The sequence below is a fragment of the Pocillopora damicornis genome, chromosome 7 (assembly GCF_964200805.1).
Source record: "Pocillopora damicornis chromosome 7, jaPocDami1.2, whole genome shotgun sequence".
Taxonomy (NCBI): domain Eukaryota; kingdom Metazoa; phylum Cnidaria; class Anthozoa; order Scleractinia; family Pocilloporidae; genus Pocillopora; species Pocillopora damicornis.
The window spans coordinates 20387906-20413325 of NC_142676.1; the positions used below are offsets into that span (position 1 = coordinate 20387906).

General features: G+C 38.9%; 2 protein-coding genes across 2 annotated transcripts; both read right to left on the reverse strand.

The window, feature by feature from the left end:
* Positions 1-3784: 3784 nt before the first annotated feature.
* LOC113670554 (endoribonuclease Dicer) lies at positions 3785-14288 on the reverse strand. Its single transcript, XM_089211171.1, is given in 12 exon segments — positions 3785-4517; positions 4877-4949; positions 5291-5462; positions 5728-7659; positions 7967-8140; positions 8484-8699; positions 9565-9697; positions 10210-10379; positions 10881-11320; positions 12100-12297; positions 12881-13567; positions 13788-14288. Coding segments are annotated over 12 exon segments (4593 nt in total). The 5' UTR covers positions 14020-14288; the 3' UTR covers positions 3785-4351.
* Positions 14289-16450: 2162 nt separating this feature from the next.
* On the reverse strand, positions 16451-24123 carry LOC149043056 (uncharacterized). Its single transcript, XM_089213687.1, has 6 exons — positions 22696-24123; positions 20397-20927; positions 19577-19693; positions 18555-18644; positions 17891-17980; positions 16451-16982 (listed from the first exon to the last, which is right to left on the reverse strand). Exons 1-6 carry the CDS (start codon positions 23969-23971, stop codon positions 16894-16896), a joined length of 2193 nt encoding a protein of 730 aa, XP_089069813.1. The 5' UTR covers positions 23972-24123; the 3' UTR covers positions 16451-16893.
* Between the last annotated feature and the right edge of the window lie 1297 nt (positions 24124-25420).

Genomic DNA, 25420 nt, shown 5'->3' on the forward strand with positions numbered 1-25420 from the left:
AGCCGTTACCAGACATCAGGAAAGATTCCAGTGCAAATTATTCCGTCTGATCCGATTAGCAAGTGAGAACAAATCATAACAAGAATATCAGGGGGCAGCATTTAATTTGAAAGACTGATAGCTGGTGACGAGCGAGTGCGTTCGATTTCAGACACCTTACTATCGATCTCTAGCTAATTTTAGATGATTGTAATTAATCATAGTTGAAAGGCTTAGAAACTTAATTCTGAACCGCTTTCCTTCAGCTTCTCCTAATATTCAATGCAAATAAACTCGTCAGAAAAGAACCAACCATGGATAATACAAGGGACTGGCACTACCTGTCTCTTCCAGTATCCATGTACATACAATTTACATTCTAGGACCAAGAAGCCGACATAGGACGTGCAGAAGTGAGCCAGAGATATAAAAGGCGAACTTGAGTGATGTCCAGTTACTGGCGGATCTGGGCTACAAATAACTCTCAGCCGTGAGAGACCATTTACCATCTGAAGATGGAAACCACAAGCCCTAAAATAGTGCTGATTCCGAAGCATTTGTCATTAATAGAATCAACTACTAACTTAGCAGGTAATTTAGTGTTAACAACTGAGTTGAAAACGTAAATTGGCCACCGTAAAGAGTTAAAAGGCTGACGTTTCGAGCGTTAGCCCTTCGTCAGAGTGATTGACGAATATAATTATCTGTAGTTAAACTAAAAGGACCATTGATTAAAGCGCTTTATTATTCTTAGATAATTCAATCTTTTCTCCTTAAAAAAATATGAATTTTATTTTAAGGAATATGTCAGTTAAAAGGACACTGAAATTTATGATCACTTTAAACAACGGTAACGTTAATGAAAACTTCTCGTCGTATTATGTTGCAGTAATTGAAGAAGTTTTATCGGGAGAAAAGCGTTTTATATGTTCTCTCGTATCTGCCATTATCAATATCCCTGTTAAAAGTAATGAGATTTTTATTTGTGAGTCACAGGTGATTAAATATAGCTTGAATTATAATTTTCTTATTGACGGAAATTCTCCATGTTTTTCAACGTTGTCAGAAACTAGGATTTGACAGCATTACGAAGCGTTTTGCTTTCATTATCAACATATCAGGATTAAAAATTATAACAATTTGATTATAAATTGAAAACTGAGGTGGTAGAATTTTCTGATTAACAAGAAACCTTAACGAAATGTTATAAGATTTCCTTTGAACGCTTTTCAATATTGCAATATTTTCCCTTGAGTAGCTGAAAATGGGTGTAAGTACTTCCCGGTCCTGAAGTTGACACATTTCGTGTCATGAGCTACTTACCTCTAAATGATAAAATACATTTACATAAGTAACAGATAGCAAGCTTAAAGTAAATCATTCTGGAAGGCTATTAGGCATGAAAGTTGAACAGAAAGTAGGCATAACTAAACCACCTGCAGTCACTAATTTATATTTGTTGTCGTGGAACCTAAATAAGAATTAGTTTAGGAACCTTATTAGGGACCTTAAGCAGTCAGGACGGCAACGCCAAGGAAGACTTCGATTAAAAAATGAATTTCTGCCTTTAATTAGAATTTCAAAAATGGTTGCATGTGTTCACCGTCTCATACGGCGCCACACGTTGAGTTCCAAATGGAAATTAAAATAATTTGCCGTCGCGGTTTCGGTTTGCAGACGACACAATTTGTGGTGATTTCACGTTGTTTTTTTGCATGGGAGGCTGAGAAATGCATAAAATTTTCAAACGCTCGTGCTGCACTATTGTTCTGCCAATTAAATCTATTGTTTTTCCATGTCCTCGTTGCCGTCGCCGTCGTGGTTTGCTTAAGGTCCCTAGTAAGCAAACCACGACGGCGACGGCATCGAGGACATGGCGAAATAAACAAGAATAAATGGGCAGGACAATAGTTTAGTATGTGCGTTTTAAAACTTTGTACATTTCTTAGCCGTCTCCCGCAAAAGCAACGTCATATCACCAAAATAAAATAAAAATTTTTGTGCGGTCTGAGGACGGACACCCCGACCAAGGGCAAAGTATTTGGGTTTCCATTTGGAACTTAACACTGCTCACATACGTTATGTTAATGTTAAAGGGTGGCACCGTAAGGGACGCCGGTAAACACAACCGGGCATTCCCGAAATTCTGATGATCATGACATTAAATATAAATTTATTTTTTAATTAACGTCTTCCTCGGCGCTGCTCGCTGACTGTTTTATGTCCTTTATCAGTTATTCACGATGTTTTCCATCCTCTATGCGTTTATTTTTAAGGGCTGCACCATTCGCAGACGGCGCAAATTTTGGTGATTTCACGTTGTTTTACAGAAGACGGCTAAGAAATGTACAAGGTTAAAAACGCACGTGTTGAACTATTGTCCTGCCCATGAGATTTCTTTTTTTTTTTTTGCCACGTCCTCGTTGCCGTCGTGATTTGCGAGAGTCCCCCAGTTATAAAACGAGCCGTACTCCCCAAGGCGGCAATATATAATTTTTGCCATTGATTTCTTTATCCATGAGGTGTATGCACAATGAAGTATGTGGCTGTACGGAAATCTTGTTACTTAATGTAGCAGGAAAATCAAGGTCGTTGAGAAAATTTGCCGCATTTCTCTCTTTAATGCAAACAAAAGCGACTACGTTTTCTTAACCAAACGATGGTGAAAAAAGGAACATTGAGAGCAAAGTTCACGTGCAATACTGACTCAAACGCAAATCACGTGCCAAAGAAAACGCACGAGTGAACATGTAACATGCAAACGCATTGTCTTACACTCAGATGTGCGCTGCGTTTTCAGGTGTGTACCTGAGTGAACACAACCTCAAACTTGCGGGACAACGCATGGTGAAAATGGTTTATGTTTAAAGCAAGATGGCGTCTTAGTTTCACAGTTGTTTCTGGCAAGCATTGGCAAAGAGTGTCCTGCAGAGTAGCTTGTGCTCACAGTACCCATGCAACACTGTGCGACGAACGGTGTGCAGACTACTAAAACAAAGAGAAAAAATTTCCAAAAAGGTACGTTTCACGGTTTAGAGTAATCGGAAAAATGCACATCTAGTTTAAACAGAGATTTCTCTCAAGCTACATAAACTTTCACTTCATCTCACTTTGCGCAGGCGAAGTGACTATGACACTGTTAAGTATCAACGGGCTGAGACGAAATACACGTCCGCCACGTTGGCGTCCAACATCTTTATTTTAAACCAAAAGATTTTCTGGGAAGTAACGAATAAAAGTCACACGGTTGATAAATAGCAGAAGCGTTAATTTTAATCAGATACAGAAACCAAACTGGGGTTCCTCCTGTGAGAGCATATTTCGGTCTCTGAAGAATTTAAGCAAACATGCTCGCTTATCCTCCTATGACAGCTTAGCTCACTATCCGTCACGGAGAGCGAGTAACGAAGCCATTTGTAACACAAACTCAAGCAAATTCATGCTAAATAAAATTACCGTTTATTATGGAATTACGCGGCATTTTTTAAAGAGTAATAACAAACAGCCCACATGAATGTAACATCAGCGCTTTTATTTATTCTCTCATTCATGCGTAATTATTTTACACAGAACTTTCCCTTTCATTTCAGCTACACTATTTACAACTGCAACACATATCACGATTACCAAAATCGGTCTTGCATTCTTACATGTACTCTTCTTGCCACACTTAAAACTGGTAAAAAACATAAATCTTTAAAAGGAAATGCCTGATTCCTAGGAAACTAAAATTTTATTTTCATCAATTACAAACTCATATACCAAAGCACTGCTATGGTGAACTTTCATAGTTATTGCTGTCAGAGTTTTCTATTATTTTTTTTTGGCGATATTTTTTACTGTTCTTTTGTTTGTTTCGATTTTTCTCTATTTTCCGTAAATTGTTAGCAACGACGTCCTGACGCCCACAAAATAGAAAAATAGAGTCATTCATTAGATAAAAAGTAAACAAAAAAATATTTTTAATTGTTAGGGACGCCCACAAGTTAAAAACAAGAGTCATTAAAAAGACAAATTGTAGATAAAAAAATATTTCAAAGCCGCCTTAATAGTGCAAACGTCTCTAGACAAATGTCTACACTGTCCTCGGTGTCTGAGAAAGTCAATCACAACACTTAAGGGACGTTTGTAACACAAAGTAATCTTAAACGACTCCCATTCATTCAAGGCACGTCACCTACATAAACGTGGCTCCTAGGAAGGGATGTTCATTGTGGAAGATAATGTACAAATATTATCATAGGCACAAAAGAAATTTACTTCCTATTACTGTAACAGTGTTCCACAGCATTATCTCAACAACACAAATCTAAGAGAGCACCTTTGCCGCAACATGCCGCAACACTGATGTCCTCCAAGCCTTCACTGAGTCTTAATCTTCCTCGTATACCGCAGTGTATTTCTTTTTCAGTCCTTCAATAGCGAGCTTGGCTGCTGTAGCTTTAGCAATCTTCATGTTCGGTCCCTTTCCATTGTACTCTCCCCAGTGCACTCTCAGAGTGCACTGGATCTTACCATCTTCAAGGGTCTTCGCTTTCCTGGAGAAAACGAAAAAAAAAGACACGAAAATCTGCTAAATTAAATCGCGCCACAACCGCAGTTCTTTGTAATCTTTCTCAATATCTCCCTATTTCAAGGGATAATGTTGACGATTTCATGTTATGCCACACTATTTTGGCACTCTACACGTGCACATGCCCATGTTTTTGGAAAGATCTGCCGCACTCGGCCACAATTTCTCTAAAGACTGCTCCTGCAATCCATAGATGTTGTTCTTGGCAAAAATGCACTCTATTACGCTCTAAAATTATTAACACCTTTGGTGCAGTTAGTCAGAGACGTATGCGGGGAGAGTCAACCAACCATCAAAAATCTTAACCTTGAACTGTACACTCACCCAAAGTCAGCCTTCTCGTCTTTCTCGTAGACATGTCTGACGGGATTTCGCGGTATGTTCACCGAGTAATGGTCTGAATAAAAAACATAAATCAATCAATCTTTCCGGTGTTTTTCACCAGGTTCAGGTTCCTTGTAAACATGTCTAATGGGATTTCGCAATATGTTCACTGAGTAATGATCTGAATTGAAAACTTAATATCAATCAATATTTGTAGTATTTTTTTTCTTGGTTCGTTATTCAACGGCGTTCCTTCTCACTCTGGATTTGAGGGTTGAATGCTTCAACGCCATGCTGAGTATACTTTCTCTGACTCATTCTCACTCCTTTTCCAGCTTATTGCGAGAAAAAATACCTCGGAGCTTTCTACTAATAAGACTTTTCCCAAGAGGTGGGTGGCGATGGCCAACTTACCGATGTAGGGTTTCATCATGCGGTAGTACACACCCCAGGTTTTAGTCAAATCCATACCGCTGTCCAAAAATATCGCGCCCGCTACTGATTCAAAGATGTCACCAAGAACTTTAGGCGCCTCGATTCCTTCTTCTTCCTCCTCAGACACGATAATAAATGGGTCAGCGGTGACCTGCCAAAGACAGACTTCTAATAAATCAACTGGAGAAAATATTCGTTAGCGCTTTGGTCCATGAAAATAATTAGCATTTAATTTCTCCTTATTAAAACAGCCCTGGATCACACGTTGAGAATAAAGGAAACGTCTCTATCACCAACTAAAGAGGCTCTTGATTGTTACACAAATTCTCCTTGTCAGCACTTTAGGAAATGTATGGAAGACAGAATGGAGAATAAGAAAACTGATGTAGAGGATTAAAGAATAAAGTTCACCCTACCGTTTGAAGCTGATTATCTTTCCTCTCTTCTGCCTCATCTTCCACTCTGTCAATAAAGTTCTTCACTGTTTGGAACCACTTTGGAGACATATGCTTCAGATACTTGTGGTAGTTGTGTTCTACGGCAAGGGTGGCAAAGGTGTTATTGTTCACCAAGGCCTGTCGTATATCGGTCAGTTCCCCAGGTGACAAGTTGACGTGACGGAAGTACAAATGTTGCGTGACCAAAAAGTCCAGCAGGGCATCGCCGAGGAACTCGAGTCTTTCATAACTTGGCGTGACACGGTTTTCGTGGTAGGACGAATGAGTTAGTGCCTCTACCAAATACTACTTTTGTTGGAAATTGTACGAGATTGATTCGTTTTCAAAGTTTTCCAGGCCAGAAGTGAGGCGGAAAACCATATCTCCTTTACCTTGCGCAGCTGTTATTTTTGTCTGATCTGGCCAAAATCTAGCATAGCAACCCGATTTGCTATTCTCCGCCTGCAAATCATTGCCGTCGTTGCTGTCAGTTTCAGGTAAAACTTTTAGCCCCAAAAACTTCATAAATCGCAACGCACCAAGGTAACCACAGGATATTAGATACGCTCCGATCAGTCCTTCGATGCTGTCAGCTATGGACTTGTCCGCAATCTTTTGAGTGTTGCATTTCTGGCGCGCATGCTCTGTAGCAGTAAGTTTTGTCTTCTTTCCCCTCTCTAAGGTCTCGTCAACTTCCATTGCCTCGACCGTGTCCCCGCTGTCAACTTCCATGGCTAGGCTACCTGTGGTGCGATTTGGTGGTACATCGCCAAACTGACATCCCGTAGGACACCAAACGTCGCGAGCCAACTGCGTACTCTGGAGATAATCGCCCACAGATTTCTTTGCCGCTGCTCGGTACAACGCTAAATTACTAATCTGGTTTTTCTTACGCCGGGTCAGCTTGCCTTCGTCTTTATCGATGTATGTGCAGAAGAGATGAATGGACACGGCCAGCTTCAGAAATGAGTCCCCAAGCATCTCCAGCCTCTCTAGATTAAATGCATCTTCGCTGTGGGTGGTGGTAATAGCTTGAAGAACGAGAAAGGAGTCGGGGTGGTCAGCAGATGGTGGACTGTAACGGAACATCGACCTGATGTCGTAGAAAAGTGCATCATCGTCTTCCAGGTCCAAAGCATCGCCTTCAACCCCCATGGACGCCTCTCTTGAGCCCTCTTCAGCTCCAATGGGAGGGAGAATTGATTCATCTGTTGTGTCGCGTACACCAGCAACCATGGCCTTGAGATCAGCAACGAGAAGGAGGGAGTTGACACGCTGAAGAATAGATGGCAGCATCTGAGACACGCTAAGAAGAGAAGCGCGAATGGGAGTCTGGTCACACAACTCTGGAACAAGACAGATCACATTGCGCTTGTTTTTTGGTCCTTGTTTTCGGTCTACTAGAAAGTTCATTCTACCGGAAAGTTCTTTCACTTCAACGAGAGTTTGATTCTTGTTCCCAATGCATCCCTTTTCTCCATATCTAGTGCGAAAATATTCTTCATAAGTGTCGGCGCCCTGCGAATTTTCTGGGAACGAAGACATCGGAGTCAGATCGCCACGAACATTCAAAACAGCGTACTTTTGTGGAGATTCAACGTAGTTCTTTGTTACTACTGCGTCTACGACGATGGGCTGACTTCCACGGCTTTGTTTGAAAGAAAGCTCCTCTCTCATACAATCAAAGTCAATACTCCTTCCTGAAGCCTTCAACATAACAACGAAGTAACCATCCACACTTCCTGGTGTGAATTCCACGGGAGAGCGTAGAACGTGACTGAAGAGAAAGAGATGAAACTTGCGAAGAATGTCCAACTCTTGTTTAGTGATGTTTACACGCAAAGGAGATCTGTGACACTGCAAGGATACCGTGACTTCGCCATAGTTAGGATACAGTTTGAACGATCGTATCTGAAGAGTGAAAAAATTGCATTGTAAGATGAAGGTCAACATTTGTGGTGTGTGAGACCGGTTGAAGTGGTACATGCTGCAATCGTCGACCTCTAGGAGCCAATGAGTAAAATGAAAACAACCAAACTGCGTAAAGCGCGGGAAAACGCAGGCGACCAAGTCGTGATTGGTTTTAGTTTTGCAGCTGATTGGCTGAAAGAAAGGTGCAAGCTTTTTGGACCAATCACAGAGCGACACTGGATTGAAAATTGGCCTACAGAATTCGGTTACCTGATAAATAATTAAATATTAATAATCAAGTTCTAACCCAAGGAACTCTTTTCGTTGTCAGCATTCCAAACGTGCAAGTTTCATTGAGGAACAGTCGCTCACTAACAACAAACTCTTGTGGCTGAGTAAGTTTAGTGACTTGTATGGTGATGGTCGTGAGGAACTGGGGCTGACCATCCTGTACCAAGCTGCCAACAAATGTTTCAGGAACCTGGGCAAGAACAAAACATTAGGTAAAGAAGGTGTAACTATTTGTCAAGAGAGTGAAGCGAAGGTGAAACTTGAGTTCAACGAGAGGATTCGAACACTGGTTTCATGGTTTCATGATCACTAAGTCACGGCGTTTTAGAAGCGAATAACGTGTTTGTTAAAGCTCAAAAAAATTGGTAAATCAACAGCATACCCAAACTTGAATAAGCTTAGGGAATGGTAGACCCTCTAGCTGACCAGCCAAATTCATGCTTAGACATTGCCTACGACATTGTATTGAGATATATAAGTTAACAGTTTAATGAGTAAGTCACAGGCCAAAATTGTGAAATTCAACTGCTTACCTTTCTCTTGTACCGTCGTCTTCTCTTCTTTGTTCCAGCTTTTGGTTTTTTTCCGCCGGACTCAGCTGCTGCTTCTTCTTCCAAATCACTTTCCTCGTCAGATAAAGTCCGCTTTGGTAACAGGTCATCATCAAGCTCACCAATCTCGTGAAGCAGTTTACAGGCTTCGAGCGCAGCTGCCATCTTGGCTTGGTTCTTACTCAGCATTGGTTTACCCTGATGAAATGCAGACATAGATGGTTCTCAAGTAAGCGATTAACATGGAATTTGTCCTTGAAATTCCAATATGTTACATGGCGAACAGGTGACGAGAATATATAAGTTCATCAGCGCTAGGGTGTTGTCTTAATGTGACACCATATTGTCCTCTCCAATTTACAAGGAAATGTACAGCAGTTAGTCGGGAGAGTTATTTTTAGAATCTTGGAGAGTTACAGGGTTAATTTCCAAGAGTTAAGAAACTGCTTGAAACTTAGCACAGAGAATTAGAACAATGTTGAATTGAGAGACACAAAATCACAACCAAAGTACCAATAACGTAGTTTTGTAATTTAATTTATTTAGCTTCGCCCAATTATCTCAGGCATGGAGACCACTACAGCTTTAGCCAATAACAGTGGATCCCGCGTTAACAATGACAAGTGCAGACCCCCCTCCCCCCCAATTCCCAGTAAACTGGCCAGCCACATCACAGTAATCTCGTGAGTGGGTTCTTTAACGTCCCCTGCCTGACCAAATTGACTAATTAATAGAGGTAGGAGACGGGACCTTCAGTTTATTCGTCCTTATCAGAGAAGACTAGAATGTCTATCCATTTCTTGACATTATAGAAAGGTAGCACGTTCTTCTCAGTCATTTTAAGACCTTGAGTGTTGTTCTGGTTGGGGCTTGAACCTTTTGACCTCCCACACAACAGTCCAGAGCTCTAACCAATTGAGCTAACCGGGAGGCAGTTACGTAACAAATCAGAAGGCAGATAAACAGTATCAATAGCCAATGATAATAACAGTGGAAATAGGCAAATTTCCATAATAACAATTTTATGTCTTAGTTTAAAAAAATAAAAGTCCTCTAAACTTACTATTATATCATCACGTAGTTGACAGTTTATTGGGAGTGTTAGTTTACACCTGTAAAGATATTTCCCAATTTCCTCAACCTTGTAAACTGGCTTGGGCTGAGTAAAACGGTCTCCTGGGAGCTTTGAACAGTACCTGAAAAGACAAAAGTAGAAATATTGGTATAATTCTGGTTTTATAAAGTTTGTAATTTTAAGCAATTGGTCATCTCCATATTAAGTATAAGAATATTCTACACCCCTGAGTTAAAATTTAAAAGAGCATAACTTTATGTAGATGTGGTGTAAGAGCTTTTAAAGAGGCAGTGTACTCCCTTATTTTCAACGTGACAGGTAAAAATAATTATCAAATTGGTAGACTTGTCCTAACCTGCTGAATTTTCATAAATTCCAAGTGATTTCAGTGAAAGATAAGAGGTAATACGAGCAATTTTGAGGTTTGTAGGAAGCAAACAGCCAGCTTTACAGCAATACTCATAGTTAATAGAAATCACCCCTTTTCACAATCAGTGCCCAAGTTTGTTACCCCATACATAGCACATCTTCCCTTTTTACAACCACATTACTTAACAATACACAAGTTAACCAATTATCTCAAATTTAGAACTACAACACAATTCAAAGTTCAAATAAATTCTTTGCACTTACTTTGAAAGTAGAGCAACACTACTGGTCATTGTTACTCTTGCTGCCTTTCCATTTACTGGTATGTACGGTGGCAGTAAATCTGTGTCTACTGACTCATTACACTCCTCCACTGATGGCTCCAGCCGATCATGGCATCTTTCCAACAAGATTTCCTCAATAGCACGCAACATCTAGGGAACATTATCATGAACATTAAGAAGAAGAAGAATTAACATTCCTTACAACAATTCAACCAGGTTATGAATTTATTTATGATATTTAAACCAGCTTTCACAGTTCAGCTTAAAGCTGCTTTAAAAGGCAGCCTGTGTAAAAAATCTAAAGGCCAGACTATAACAATGACATCTATGTTCCCTATTCTTTGCAAGAAATGCATGGTTTCTTTAACGTCCCCTGCTAACCAGTAGATAGGAGAAACAGAAGACGGGGCTTGTGACTTACTATCCCTATACAAGTTGACCAGAATGTCTAACTGTTTGCAGATGTCTTAACAAAGGCAGCACAGTCCTCCGTTATTCTAGGACCCTGAGTGTTGGTCGGCAGTCTGGGGTTCGAACCTTCTATCTCCCACACAGCAGTCTGGTGCTCTGTATCCTCCGCTAAACATTATCAATGACAATCACCAGAGTAGGTATGGATTATTACTGACTTTATTACTTTAAAATATGTACCTCCAATTCATTCTCTTTTTCCACTTGCTCCTTTTCATCCACCAGCATGTAGTACCTGGAACCTTTGGCACGAGCTCTGCCCTTTGACTGTACATAGGAGCAATAATTCTTTGGGAAATCAAACCTGCAGACAACATTGCACTTGGGAATATCTAATCCCTCCTCAACAACAGAGGTGGCTATCAGCACATTGAATTCATGTCTTTTCTTGTCATTTCTGAACTTGCGCAGCACTTCCTCCTGTTTCTTAAAATTCATCTCTGTGTTACTGGAGTAGCTAACCCTTGCACCTGTGCCGTGACCAATCACAAAGTCACTTTTGATGAATGAGAGCTCATGATCTAGTTCGGCTGCCTTGTTAAGCTGTTTGCTGAGGATTAGTGCTGTGTATCGTCTTTCAACAAACACAATGGCACAGAGGGTCTTCTCCTCTTCAGATGCTGCAAAATAACCAAACTGAGGATCACCAAGCTGTTTTGCAGAGTAACATCCAAAATCACCCTTGAAACAAATTTCAAGAAAGAGCCAATTTTAAAGCTGGTTATTTAGTGTGTATGGATTGACAAAAAAAACAAAAGTAAACCTAAAAGATTATTCTTATTAATATTGCTTTTAACTATTGGCTAAATCTTCCTTAAGGTGAAGCTGGGTAGCAGATGTAGCCATGTTTAATATTTTTGTCCCCGTGATTTGTTCCTCAACCACGATGTTGTTCCTCACATTTCTTGGTGGAATGAGGAGATGGCTAGTGAATATTGATCTCCCACTGAGAGATTATTATAGTTGTTGTTATCATCATTATCATTTTTATTGTTGTTAAATTTCCTACTAATAGTATAATGATTGTAATCAATTTGGCCCTGTCACTATCATCAATATTTTTATTACTAGCACCACTATTATTATTCCATTTCACCTCTCACTGCTAAGAGCAAACCAAAACAAATTTCTCCTCACAATAACATTACAATTCAAAATATACAGGAGCTGAGAGGAAAGAAAAATCATGTCAGTGGATATTTCGAAATTTAACACAAAGTCTCATGGTTAAAATTTTAAGAAGGTTTGGCACACAATCAGGAGAGATCTTAGAAAAGAAAATGTCAAATTGTGATAAGAAGTGCAAAAATATCCACTTTGCTAATCTTCTGTTTTGGTTTTCACTGAGGAAATGAAATATCAGTTCCATAAATAAAGCAGTCAGCAGAGTATTCCTTACCATGCTGTGAGTTAGCAAACTCCCTGAAAACACTCAGAAGTATTTGAAGTTTAGGCATGAAGTAACAATGTCCACTGTCCTCAGACCCATCACTTTCAGTAAAATTACAGTAAATGCCCCGCAGTTGATGCAGCTGGGTGGCACTAAACTCACAAAACAATCGTCCTTGTTGGCTGCTTTGGACCTTGCATGCCCTGTCTAGAAGAAAAAGATCAAGGTCTATAAGTACATTCCATTCCAGTTAATCAAAAGATGCCAACAAAGGCATTTTTATCCAATCCCAATTTTGCTTGAATTGGAATAATTTGGTATTATGAGCTGAGGATTTGACACACTGATTCGTTTCTAATAAGCATTAAGTCAATATCTGTCATGTAGGCTAAACTCTTCAACTCTCTGAGTGACTACATCTAACTTCTCCTAACAGGATCACCCAAGAATCAATCAACCATTAGGGTATCAAGATTAAAGGAAATGATCGCCAACGAAAGAAGCTCTTGATTGTTAAGCAAATTCTCCTTGTCAGCACCTTAAGAAATGTGTAGAGAACAGTATGGAGAATATGTATACTGATGTTAGGGTGTAAAGGGTTAAAGCAAAATTTAAAAAAAACCTATAAAACCAAAATTTTTGGAAATGGAGTCATGAGATTTTTCCCTTCTTTTTGGATAATATTTATGATATTTGGTTCGCGTTGACCGTATTATGATTTTTCGAAAACTTGACTTAAACTTTGGGCACAGTTACGTCAGTTCCCCTTAAAACTGAAACAGTACCATACCTAGATCCTTGATTAGGTATTCTGCTACTTTAAAAGCAGCCCAAGGGCCCAGTTCATCCAATGTCTCCTTACACTCTCTCAGAGCGAACTTCGCGTACCAGTGTGCATTCTCGTCAATTTTGGACACCCGACAGTCGCGGAGAAAACCAATTCCTGGTTTTAAGACATCTAACAGGATTTGGATCAATTTTTTTACATTTTCATCAGTGCTCTGGCTCTTGTAAACAAGGACCTGTTCTTCGGGTTTAGCAGCATATTTTTCAACATCTTCGTCTTGACTTGTTTCGCATGTAGATCTTAATGTGCGTTCCAGCTCTTGGATCTCCGATTCAATTTTATAAGGTTTTACCTTTCCATTTACTATCGAGGCAGTTAAACCCATAACTTTGGGTAATGGGCGCTGTGGGCAATTGCTGAAGCACTGCATTATCTGTCTGTAAGGATCATTCTTCTTAGCATGGTGGCATTCATCAAAGATCAAGAGATTCACTTGCGAGAGAAGTATGTAGCTATGCAACAGAAGGTCGAGGAATATTTGAGCTGTCATGACCAGAACGTTGCTTGTATTGAACTCGTTTTCCCAAGTGGGCTTGTCCCAGAAATCTACACCCATCTCTCCAACGTAATGCCTGACTTCTAAGTCTGTATGTTTAGCGATCGCTTTTGCTTGTTGGCTAGCTAGTGGAACTGGAAAAAAAGGAAGAACATGTTAGTTAAAAGTGGATGAGATTTTGTAGGTGATCCTCAACATTCTTTTAACTCAAGGGGTACAAATTTAAACCACATTCTTGATCTTATATTTTAGTTTATGGCAAGAAAAGTTGAGATATCATACCCCGCGCTGAGATATCGTACCCCCTCCTCCACGGTAAAGCCGTTCTCAAACACACAAAACATACATAACTACCTGTATTTACAAGGAAGAAAGTTCTTTGCCCGCCGTCTTTATAGTTTCCTCTTACTTCATGAGCGAGTTCTTTTATGAGCATGACACTTATAAACGTTTTGCCAGTTCCCGTGCCCAGACATACGATGGTGTTCCTTTCCTTCGCCCGCTCTAGAAGTTCCACTTGGTACGGTCGAGCTGAAAAATGTTCTATGGCTTCTCCACCTGTTTCGCTTTCGGAAGCCTTTTCCATGGTGTAACCTATTAAAATTTCAAATGATTACAAAAAGCTTGAGTGTCAATGCAAAGCCCTAAATTGTAATCTCCTTCAGAATGAAGGACGATTCAATTGGGAAATTATTTCAGACACGGTAGGTCAAAAAGCAAATTATAAAAATTAAAAAGTGATCGAAACAAGGACAAACAATCGATCGTTTTTTATCAAGAAATGGCATTCGCTACCCTGATAATTTCCTCACCAAAATCTCAAAACTTTCTTCGACGGTAGAATATTCTTAACTAGACCCTGTGAGCAGGGTAACTGGGATAACTGGATGGTACTGGATCCTTGGAATCAAGTGTAGTGATACTACGGGTGTCGGATTAGTATACTGAAATAGTGAAGATTATTAACGTGGAAAAGAACGAAAATGTCGAATTACCTCACACACAGGTATTTTGTGGTAGATTATGTGTGTTGTGCGAATAAATGTAACCAAAAATAAACTGTATTGGTGCCACAGATACCTGTTAGTACAAAATGCAGTCAGCAGACCGGACACAAAATATAGACTGGAGACTGCAGAGTGGGTACAAAATGCAGACTGAGAATCTGAAGAGTTTTTACGTCTGGTAAATAATAACATGTCATCTTACAGCTTACCGAGCGTCACGCAATCGCTTTTCCTCGATCAGCCTTCACGATTATTTGCACTATTGTGGAAAATTCCTGGCCCATTTCTTGATGAAAATCGATCGTAATATAATTTCAAGCCTTCAATATACTCTTCTTACTTTGTGCGCGAGTTGGTTTGTGTGATGTCTGTACAGATTTTACCAACGTAACAAAAGTAGATGATGTGAATAACAGTGATGGTAAAGCAAGCTTAAAACGGCAGAAATCACCAGAAACTACAACGGATACACAGTTCGCGACTCAATCCGGTCCAAAATTACCGCTCAATAACATCTTTTAGTGTGGATTGGCGGCAAACAATACGACTTGTGTATGCGTCTGTAAGTATTTCGAGCGTTTGCGCTATAATGCTTCAAGTGATCGTAATCAGAACACGTTGAAATACAAAACGACCGACAAAAGAGTTTTCTAAGCAAAAATCTCGTGTTCGTCATGTGACCCGGACCTGTCCGTGCATGACAACGTCAATCATCATCAAGATAACACGTGATCAGCATGTGAACACCTTCACCCTCATTGGATCACAGTTAGTTGTCATGGTGTTGAGGGCGCAATGACCACTGGGTACTATTGCGCAATTTTTCCATTTTGTGGCGGAGGAAAAAAAAAAAAAAAAAAAGACGACAAAAAAACAAAGGCATTTTATGACTGGGCTACCACATGTATCCCAGTAAAAATCTCGTGTTCGTCATGTGACCCGGCCCTGTCCGTGCATGACAACGTCAATCATCATCAAGATAGCACGCGTGATCAGCATGTGAACACCTCATTGGATCACAGTTAGTTGTCATGGTGTTGAGGGCCCAATGACCTCTGGGTACTATTGCGCAATTTTTCCATTTTGTGGCGGAGGAGAAAAAAAAAAAAAAAAAAGACAAAAAAAAACAAAGGCATTTTATGACTGGGCTACCACAGGTATCCCAGTAATAAACAATTGCAACTTTGACGATCATGTCTAAAAGTACGCACGAGTGACCACGAGTGAAAAAGTGGGAAAAAGTTAATCATTAACCAAAAAAACAATGATAAGAAAAATATTGCAGTCAATTTAATGGGAAATATTAAAGGAAAAAGAACTGTCGCCCTCATTCCATAAAAACCCCGAATAAAAGGAAAAAAGAAAAATAATTGACGGTGCATGACACGTGATTTTATTGTAAGTTTTTATGACAGCTCATGACAAGATCTAAATTTCCTTGTATTCTGTAATAAGTAAAGTCTAGTTGTCAGCGCTTCATTCATAGTTAGACCTTTAGGCCGTCGACTGAAGTAAAGCAACGGTATCGTTTTGCCGAAATATGTAACTTTTGACAATGTTTTAAGGATCTATTTATTATATTAATGTATTAATTATATTAAATATATATTTTTTATTAGTCATTCATAAAGCTTAAAATACCTTTTTTTGGTTGTCTAAATCAGCCCTACAGTTCTTTTTCCTACAATTATTTTTCCTTTAATATTTCCCATACCATTGAGTTAATGATTGATTTTTTTTCAACAACACCATTAAACAACGCCATTAAAATACGTTAGTGGAACTTGTTAGTTTTTGAATAAATGGCGCGATGAACGAAACGGTTTTCGAGAACAGCATGTTCACCGATGATAAAGCTATGAAATAAACATTCGCGCGTGGGTTTGCATTAAGAATGCGACAACTGGTTACAAACGGACGCCTTAGCCGATTCTTCTACTGCTTCTAATTACGATACACTGAGGGTAAATGTATTTTGAATTCCCAAGCCGTTGTGACGGATGGTTTTTTTTTTAACCGAGTGACAAATAGCTATTTTGATAAAAAAAATTCCGTTGGAAAATGATAAATTATTTATATATTCCGATTACGAAGTCGCAGTAGTTTGTAACGGCATATCGGGGAGGTCGGTTAGAACGGTGATTAAAACGAACAAGTTTGCTTGTCGTTGTATTTCAGTGCTATTACATCGTAGTCTATTCTTTAAACGGTAAACCGACAACAATAGAAAAACAAAAGGACCACTTCGTATATACCACTGAGGCAGACGTATCAAGCTTATGCGCGCACGTGCGACTTTTTGACGCGCACATTTTTTTTATTCGCAATTGCATGCGTTTTATTTTTCCCTTTTTCGGTTAACGTATACGCGAGCGGTAATGTAATTCTACAGGGAACTGGAAGTATTTTAATACCATTCAACTTCGATTATTTTCTCTCTAAATGTGCATTATTTATTCACCTTCCTTCCTCCATTTCTGAAGTTGCTTGAGTAGTTCGCCGAGTTCTACTTGAATGGCGGAAACAAGGGGATGTGAGCTGCCTGAGAGAAGAAGTAAACAGCAAAATGGTTTAGAGAATTTAACAGCATTCTTGGTTGAAAGCATTATAGAAGAGGAGGGGTTTGCCTTAAATATGGAGTAGATACATATCATTCCATGTTTAAACCTGTAATGATTGGCGCTGATGTTTTGTAAGTTGGATGCAGGGCTTAGATATTTAAGAGAAGATATAGAGGACATTACATGCTCGCTTGGGGATACCAATTTTATCTTCTCGTGCTAAAAAGAATCTCTCACGATTGAGCGGAGCGAACGAGTGAGAGATACTTTCAGTACGAGAAGATAAAATTCGTATCCCCAAGCGGCCATGTAATGTTCTGTTTATTCTAAAGATACTGGTGAAATTCCTACATAAAAAACAACTTTTTTAAAATTCATTTTCGAAACAGCAAAATAGAGCAATTAAAGTGGTCACCTATCGCAAAATGCCTGTCACAAAAATGTTATGAAACTGGGATATAAAGTTATAAAGGAGAAATAAAGACAATAATATTTATATTTTCTGTTCAAAAAAGTCAAAATTCTGATGAAGAAGAGAAAAATTCTATAACAGCAAAAGAACCGGCCGCGTGCCTGAGCGGGAAGCTCTCTTGTAATTGGCTAATCATGTTAGTAACCATGGCGACACCAATATACTCACACGAGAAAGATAAAAATAGCATTTTTACTGCGCGCGGTGAAGATATGACTTTTTAGTTAAAGAAAAAATCCTGGCATTTCATCAGTATCTATACAATAAAATACAATTAGGTGTCCTGCATGAAAAACTAAAACCTTTCAGCTTTTTACTTAAAAAAAAGCCTAAAATACTGGTGCAACCATTTCCTTGCATCACTTTCCATATTTCTTTTGCCCTGTTCAACGTAGCCAATACACATGCTTCACTCACCTTTCATTCTGACTCTGTTAAGTTTTGAACGTAGTACTTTAAGTTCATCTTCAAGATCAGCAGTAAAGAGTTCAGGAGGAGGCAAAGTACCTGAAAGGAAAGGTAAACAGTAAGATACACTGTATTTAGCATTCAGCACCTTACCTTACATAAATGGTTAAAAACAGGCATTAGACTCACACTGCACATTGTGTTAGGGTCATGTGATAGCACAGTTATAGTGTCAGTTTTCTGATTAATCTCCTATGGTCATTGTTGAAATCAACCATTAAGAAAAACTGTTTCATCATAATAAGCCACAGCCAACTTAATACTCCCTTTTGCCCCGGCACAGAATAAGGAAGAACAAATTAAGAAAAAATTCATATAAAAGCTAACACTTTATATAATACCTGAAAGTATAGGACAGCAATCTCACTAATTAACTGTAAAGGAAGCAGGGTTATCTTTACTAAGGAAAAGTTTCCTGTGAAAATGTACATAATTAGAATAAGAAGTGGAAGCATTCGACTGTTCAATAGTAATAAAATCAGATAACAGGTTCCTTAAAATAAGGAACAATTTTCCTTGAAAAGTGATATTTCAGTACAAGGGTTAAAGCCTTAAATAGCATTCTTGGATTTATTTCTCTCTGATAATGAATCAATAAACATTTTATATTCACCTTCCATTCTGAGCCTCCGAAACTCCATGTATAGTTCATCTAGTTTTTCCTCAAGATCAACGGTCGAAAATTGAAGGACAGGAAAACCACCTGAGAGCAAAGGTACACAGATATATATTTAGCACTAAGTGCCTCACCTGATATAAAAAGTAAAGGCATAATAACATCTATTGAGGTCAGCATTGCTACTGATAAATAGTTAAAAACAAGCATACCAACTTGTAGCTATAAGGATAGATTTAAAAAAGCTGTTCAAAACATCCATTTGAAATACACTCATACAGTACAATTATTGTTTTCATTCCACAAACCAACTCAAAGTCCCTTTAACATAAGTAGAGAATGAGGCACAATCATATTTGGAATAATTTACATTTATGTATTTTACATTATTTACAGCAATATTAGTATTCAAGGTGTTACTTTCATTTGAGAGATGATAACACGGCAAACCAACAAGTCAAGTGACCATCTCTATAAAATGCATGAAATTTATCCTAAATACAAAATAAGCTTAGTCATGAAACAATTGGTTATATCTTGGTCAAAACCTGGACCCCCCTCTACACCTCTGTTAACCCTATGGTGCACCATGTTGAACGAGTGGTGCATTGTTTTTAATCATATCAAGACAAGTATCATTTCACAGCATGTATCTACAAGGATGGAAGAAAGCAGGAAAAAGGGAATTATTACTGCTAGTTTAACCATATCAAAACATTTATAGAAATAAACCATGCAGTCTAGCTGTGTTTCTATATGTACCTGCCTTTAGTCTTTTTCATTAAGGTTTCTATATTTCCATATACAGTGTAAAGGTAAAAAATGCAGAGAGAGATTAGCATTCACAGCCTCTCTTCATATGTTTGGTCCTCATAGGTGGAACTGTGTACAATTATATTAATTAATTGATGCCACACGAGATAATTCTTCGAACATTTATCACATAATCGTTATTACTGTTCACAACAACTTTCCACAATAACTTAATTAAATACAAGTTTTTTTAATTTCCTTTTCACCTTCCAATTCCGTTGTCTCCATTATCTTTGTCTTCTGTTCACTTTTTTCCCATTGTTCTTTTTTTTGTGGACTTTCACTGGTTGAACTTGTGGAGTGGAATTCAGAGGATAAGGCATCTAAAATCAGATTTACAAGAGGACAAACATTTTAAACCATAAACATACTTCATACTATTTTTAAAAACACCCAACATGTAAAAAGGAGTAAAATTTTCTTTCATAGCCCCTCCATTAGAAGTCTTGCCAGTTAACCTTTGATTAATGGATGTGATCTAATAAATTAAGGAAAGACAAATACAACTCTATAGAGAGGATAATATCAAGCCAGATGTCTTAGTTGAAAAGATAACAGGTTACTGCATGGGAAGAGATGTTTGAGAAGAACAAAACATCAAATAAAATGTCTTGTAAACAAATTACTTCTTGCATTGGCATGGTTTACATACAGTAGTCAGCATAACTCTTTAACTCTCATGAGTGACCAAGGGAGAATTTCTCCTTACAATGTCAATACAATATCAACCAAATAAGTGATGAGAATAAAGAAAAATATCAATTTGGGGATAATTAGTTGATCCAATACTAAATTCTATGAACTAACATTGTAAAGTTCGTTTTGTTGACAGTAAGGAAAATTACAAATGTGATCTGGGAGTTAAAGGGTTAAGTTTAATCTGAGACAAGTTCCATCAATCTTGATAAAAAACTGAAACCATCCCTTCAGTTACCTTACCATGTTGAAGGACTGATGGATTTCATTCAAACCCCTTAACAAATATTTTATGATAGGACCAGGCCTTATTACATTCTTTCTACCAACCTCTGAGTGCATCTTTCTCAAAGAACATTTTGCACGCATTGTACTCTTCTATGTCCATTGTTGTCTTCAGCCTCAGCTCAGCCAGGTTTAGTTCCTTCAAGATCTTTTCAGTTACAAAACAATTCTGAACCACTTCACCAAGATGACCAGATGAGTAATCTGTCCACAACTCCTCCAAGATCATTAGAGATTCACACTTCACCGTTATCACCAAACTTCCTACAGAGGTACCGGTAATGATGAGCCTCATTTCTTTTACATACTCCTTAAACCTATTGTGCTCTTCACCGGAACATGGTGGTGTGGTCTGGAGATAATTTCTAACAATTGATAGAAAGATTTCCTCTTTAAGAGTCTGGAGATCTACTATCTGTGGATAGGACACACTTCCAGATGCAGCTGATGTAGCAGATGCTCTAGGCTGCTGAACCTCTTGGCATCTGACAGACTCTGTTGCCAACATGCCAGTCTGCATATTCTGTTCTTCAGGTTTCAAGTCATCCACATCAACCTTAATATTCATTTCACCACCTGTTAAATTGTAACAGTCAAATTTAATCCTAATATAACAAGGTTTTTTCCACCTCCTACCTGATTAACCACTGAAATGTGAGAACATTACAATGAGGCAACACCAATCAAACATAGAACTTGTTACCAATGAATAGATACCAACAACATATTGATGAAATGAAAATGATTACCACATACAGTATATATATATAGCTTCAATTTCTGTTTCTTTTGCATCTTTATCTCATTCAATAGTAGAATCAAAATTCTGATGGATCTAAAAGATTACACTTTCAAACATGGAAATATCTAAACAGACCTAACCATGGTGATACATGGCTGGGTGGGTTAAGATGGGACATTTTGTGTAACTAATGTTTTCATTTTTGTAACAGGAAAAGAGCATAACTTTTAAACAAATAAAAATATTGCATTACTTCACCTTAAGAGAAAGAAAATAAAAACCTAATTTATCTGAACTCACACAGGTATTTTGTGATCTATTGTCTCTATTGTCCAAATACTTATCAGCAAAAATGAAATGCATCCGCGCCACACTTACTGTTGTCTCCTTCACAGCCATAGTTTGGTCCCATCACACAACACCCTCTACTCCCTGTTTGAAAGAGAGCATGTTGTGTGAAGACACCAAATAACAGTTGCAAAAGAGACCACTATCTCTGCTGTTCCTCTAACAGATAGAAAATGAAAATTATTCATCTACAGTTAGTTGTCCAAAAAATAGAATTCCACCTAATTTTATGACAAAAAGCAAACTGAAACTCTGTTGTAATTCCAATAGACCCTCAACAAAGATATATCATAATCCTGAATAAGTTAGGATACATTAAACAAGAGAAAAGGAAAATAATTAAAAGAGGGCTCCTTGATTGATTGTTGCCTATCCGGACTTTGCCCTGTGTGTGTGAAATACATGATGAAATGCAGGTTGTTTACAATGAATTGACATGCGATTGGGTTAAGTCCATGGTAGCAGTTGCATGGAAAGTTCACCATCAGTCCCATTTAGTTCTGTGTGAATTTTTTTTGGTGGAGTTGGAAAATGCATTTGGAATATGTGATAAAATGCAGGTTGTTTACGAGGAAATGACACATGATGGAGCAAAGTGGAATTTGATTGGTGGAGTATAATTCAAGCACATGAAAAATTACACAATGTTCATGTAGTGCAATGATTGGGTATGTTCTGATTGGACTTTAAACATTATTTCCACGGTACTTGATGGAACGTGAGTTGTTTGGCATGTGCATCATAAGTAAAAGAAAGGAAAAAACATATTTTAACTTAAAAATGGTACAAAAAGTCAAATGTGATCCTTCCATATCCTGATAAATCTCAACCTTAAGGCAAAGGCAAATGAGCCCAAAATTTCTGGTTAAGACCATCCTTTGTGTGCAGTCCCCTGATTTGATGACATAATTTGCAAGAAAACAATACCCAAATGCTGTAAATGGTGTAAGATATCCTAACGCTGTAATATGATTGGTGCAAGATACATACCTTTACGAGGCAATCTGATTAGTGCAAGATAAATATCCTAAAAGACAGTGCACTTGAACACTTGTAGTCCAACCACAAGTCTAGATAAATGTAACAACTCAGGACTAAAGGTGCACTTTACTCGTTCTTGTGTTTATCTACATGTACCAGTACTCAGTTTACCTTATGTAGCTCAGTCTACACATACGGTTTAGCTTCCAACATGTAGCATAACATTTCAGCAAACGTACTGAACGAAAAGAAAATTAAAAGAAGTGGACTCACCATTTGCAGTTTTCACAACATTTTCAATCAGCCTGTTAAACCTCTCACATTCTGCTTTCCAAGAGTAAACCTTCCTGTAGTTCTCTCTGAGCTGTTTGGCATTGGCTTGTCTCTCTTCTGGACTTTGGCTAGAAACTTCTCTTATCCTCCGTGCCCATTCATCTTCATCTGATCCAACAATGACAGCATTTCCACCTTCTACATTTTGCAAAGCTTCAGCTACTCCAGATTCACCAGAAACAAGAATAGGAACTCCACAAGAAATGGCCTCGAGGCCAACTAACCCAAATCCTTCTGTACGTGAAGGAAGAGCAACTAGATCTGATTGGTGAAACATTCCTTTCAGTTCATCCTGATCAGTGCAATAACCACGAATCGTTATCTGCTTGCGTTTGATGCATGTGTTCTGGAGAAACCATCGCTCCACGTTTCGGTGGTCACCAGGAGAAGAGCCAACAAATGTGAGCTCAAATTTCCGTCCAAGGGAACCTATGGCATTTGCTACTATATCATAACCCTTTAACGTAAGGTCTTCAAAGGTTGCTCGGCCAAACATGAAGACGTTGAATGTCTTAATGAACATGTAGGACTTAAAGGCATTCAACGTCCTCGATAATACACCTGCATGTTCTCTTGATTCTATTGATTCGTTGCAAAACTTTTCCACGATTCCGGGGGTGATGATCTCTACATTTGGTAGACTTCTGCTGTACTTCTGTTGTAGACGTGAGCCGACAGCGACAACTGCATCCGCTGCTTTACACAACTCAATTTCCATCTTATGCTTCTCCTCGTTCTCCTCGATCGTATCTGTAACAGCCGTGGCAGTAGTTTCTTTGAACTTTCCAAGGTCTTCGCAGAAGACGTGGACAAACTGAACCCATTTACATCTTGTAACTCGTACAATGTGACATGCTGGAGTTCCAAGTTTTCTGCCATGACCGATCACAATATGCGGATTCGGAAGCTCTGGAGGTGGAACTTTCAACCAATCTAAGGGATCTCGCGATCCAGGAACAGTCTGAGTGGTGATTAAATTCACTCCATGTCGTTCAGCATCTTCTCTGTCCTGATCATCGCTTCTCGAGACATAGCAGTGGATGTTCATGCTACCAGTCGTTGTCTCTGCCAAATTAATAGCTAACTCGCGATTGAAAGTTGATAATCCACCTTTCGAAGATTTCCACTCGTCACAGAGAAACATGACATCTATAAGCCTCTGTTCTTTCTTCTCCTCTTCGCTAGTTGTAGCAGTGGATGCGCTCCAATACGCCATTGTTAATATCGGTCTAATTTCTTCCAGCAATCGATAAGTTTCACTTCACCAAATGTCACGTATAAAGTAAATTCGTAAAGAACATTCACGTTTGACTCCATCTCGAACACCTTGAGTGTCTGACGCAGATGGCTCAAGTTCCTGAATGCTAACCTAGTTAGTCTCCTCTACTAACTATGATGCTAAGGATGCCTCAAGGATCGGGAGTTACTACATCACGGGCGACGAGCGGGGATAGAAAAAACGACCCAAATACGAGTGGTCAGCGGTGAAACAACTTTCATACTTCATATATAGACAGATCATTTGTAGTATCAGGAAACAATCGTGTTGTAAGGGCGACCCTAAAAGCCGGAACGGCGGAATGGCGGAATGGCGGAAAATGACCCCAAATCCTAAAACACGGAACGGCGGAAAATGACCCCAAATCCTAAAACACGGAACGGCGGAAAATGACCCCAAATCCTAAAACACGGAACGGCGGAAAATGACCCCAAATCCTAAAACATGGAACGGCGGAAAATGACCCCAAATCCTAAAACACGGAACGGCGGAAAATGACCCCAAATCCTAAAACACGGAACGGCGGAAAATGACCCCAAATCCTAAAACACGGAACGGCGGAAAATGACCCCAAATCCTAAAACACGGAACGGATGTCAGGGCATGTTGCACAAATTTTGTACAAAGACACCAAGCGCTTGGCTCATTTATCCTCACGACGATAACGCGCGTGACTAAAATTAAGTGTTACTAATTTTTTCCTTTCACTGAGTGGTATAAATAATAATGAACCATTATGCATGAAAGATAACTGCGTTTTCGCGTTGTAAACCTGTTTAGTTACCTTTTGTTATGCAAAATTTGCCATGAGTTTTAGTCGCGGCATAAAAAGTCGCACAGCATGTGAAAACCAACTCGACATACCACATTACAATAAACAATTATAACTTTGACACGTTTCCTGGTCACGTCTGCATTGATTTATTGAAACAATAATATCTCATATGCTTGTAACTGTGAGAACATCACAGGAACGTTTTCAGGCTTCTCAAAATATGACAACGTTCAGCCCTAGCTCCAAACTTAGACTAGCGTGAGAGCAAGCCCTCGTTACGAGCCCTTCAATACGAGCGTCTTTTCATCCACGACTAAGTTTTGGGACTTGAGTAACACTAGTTGAAGCGAGGTTTGCAGTGTGTCACGCGCGTGGGAATTTCTCATGGCGTGAAAAGACAAAAGAAAGTTAGCAGAAGGAAGCCGTCAAGAAGAATTTAAAGAATTTCTTCGCGACCAGGTGTCCAAAATACCACCGTGCCCAAACTTAGACTAGCGTGAGAGCAAGCCCTCGCTACGAGCCCTTCAATACGAGCGTTTTTTCATCCACGAATAAGTTTTGGGACTTGAGTAACACTAGTTGAAGAGAGGTTTGCAGGGTGTCACGCGCGT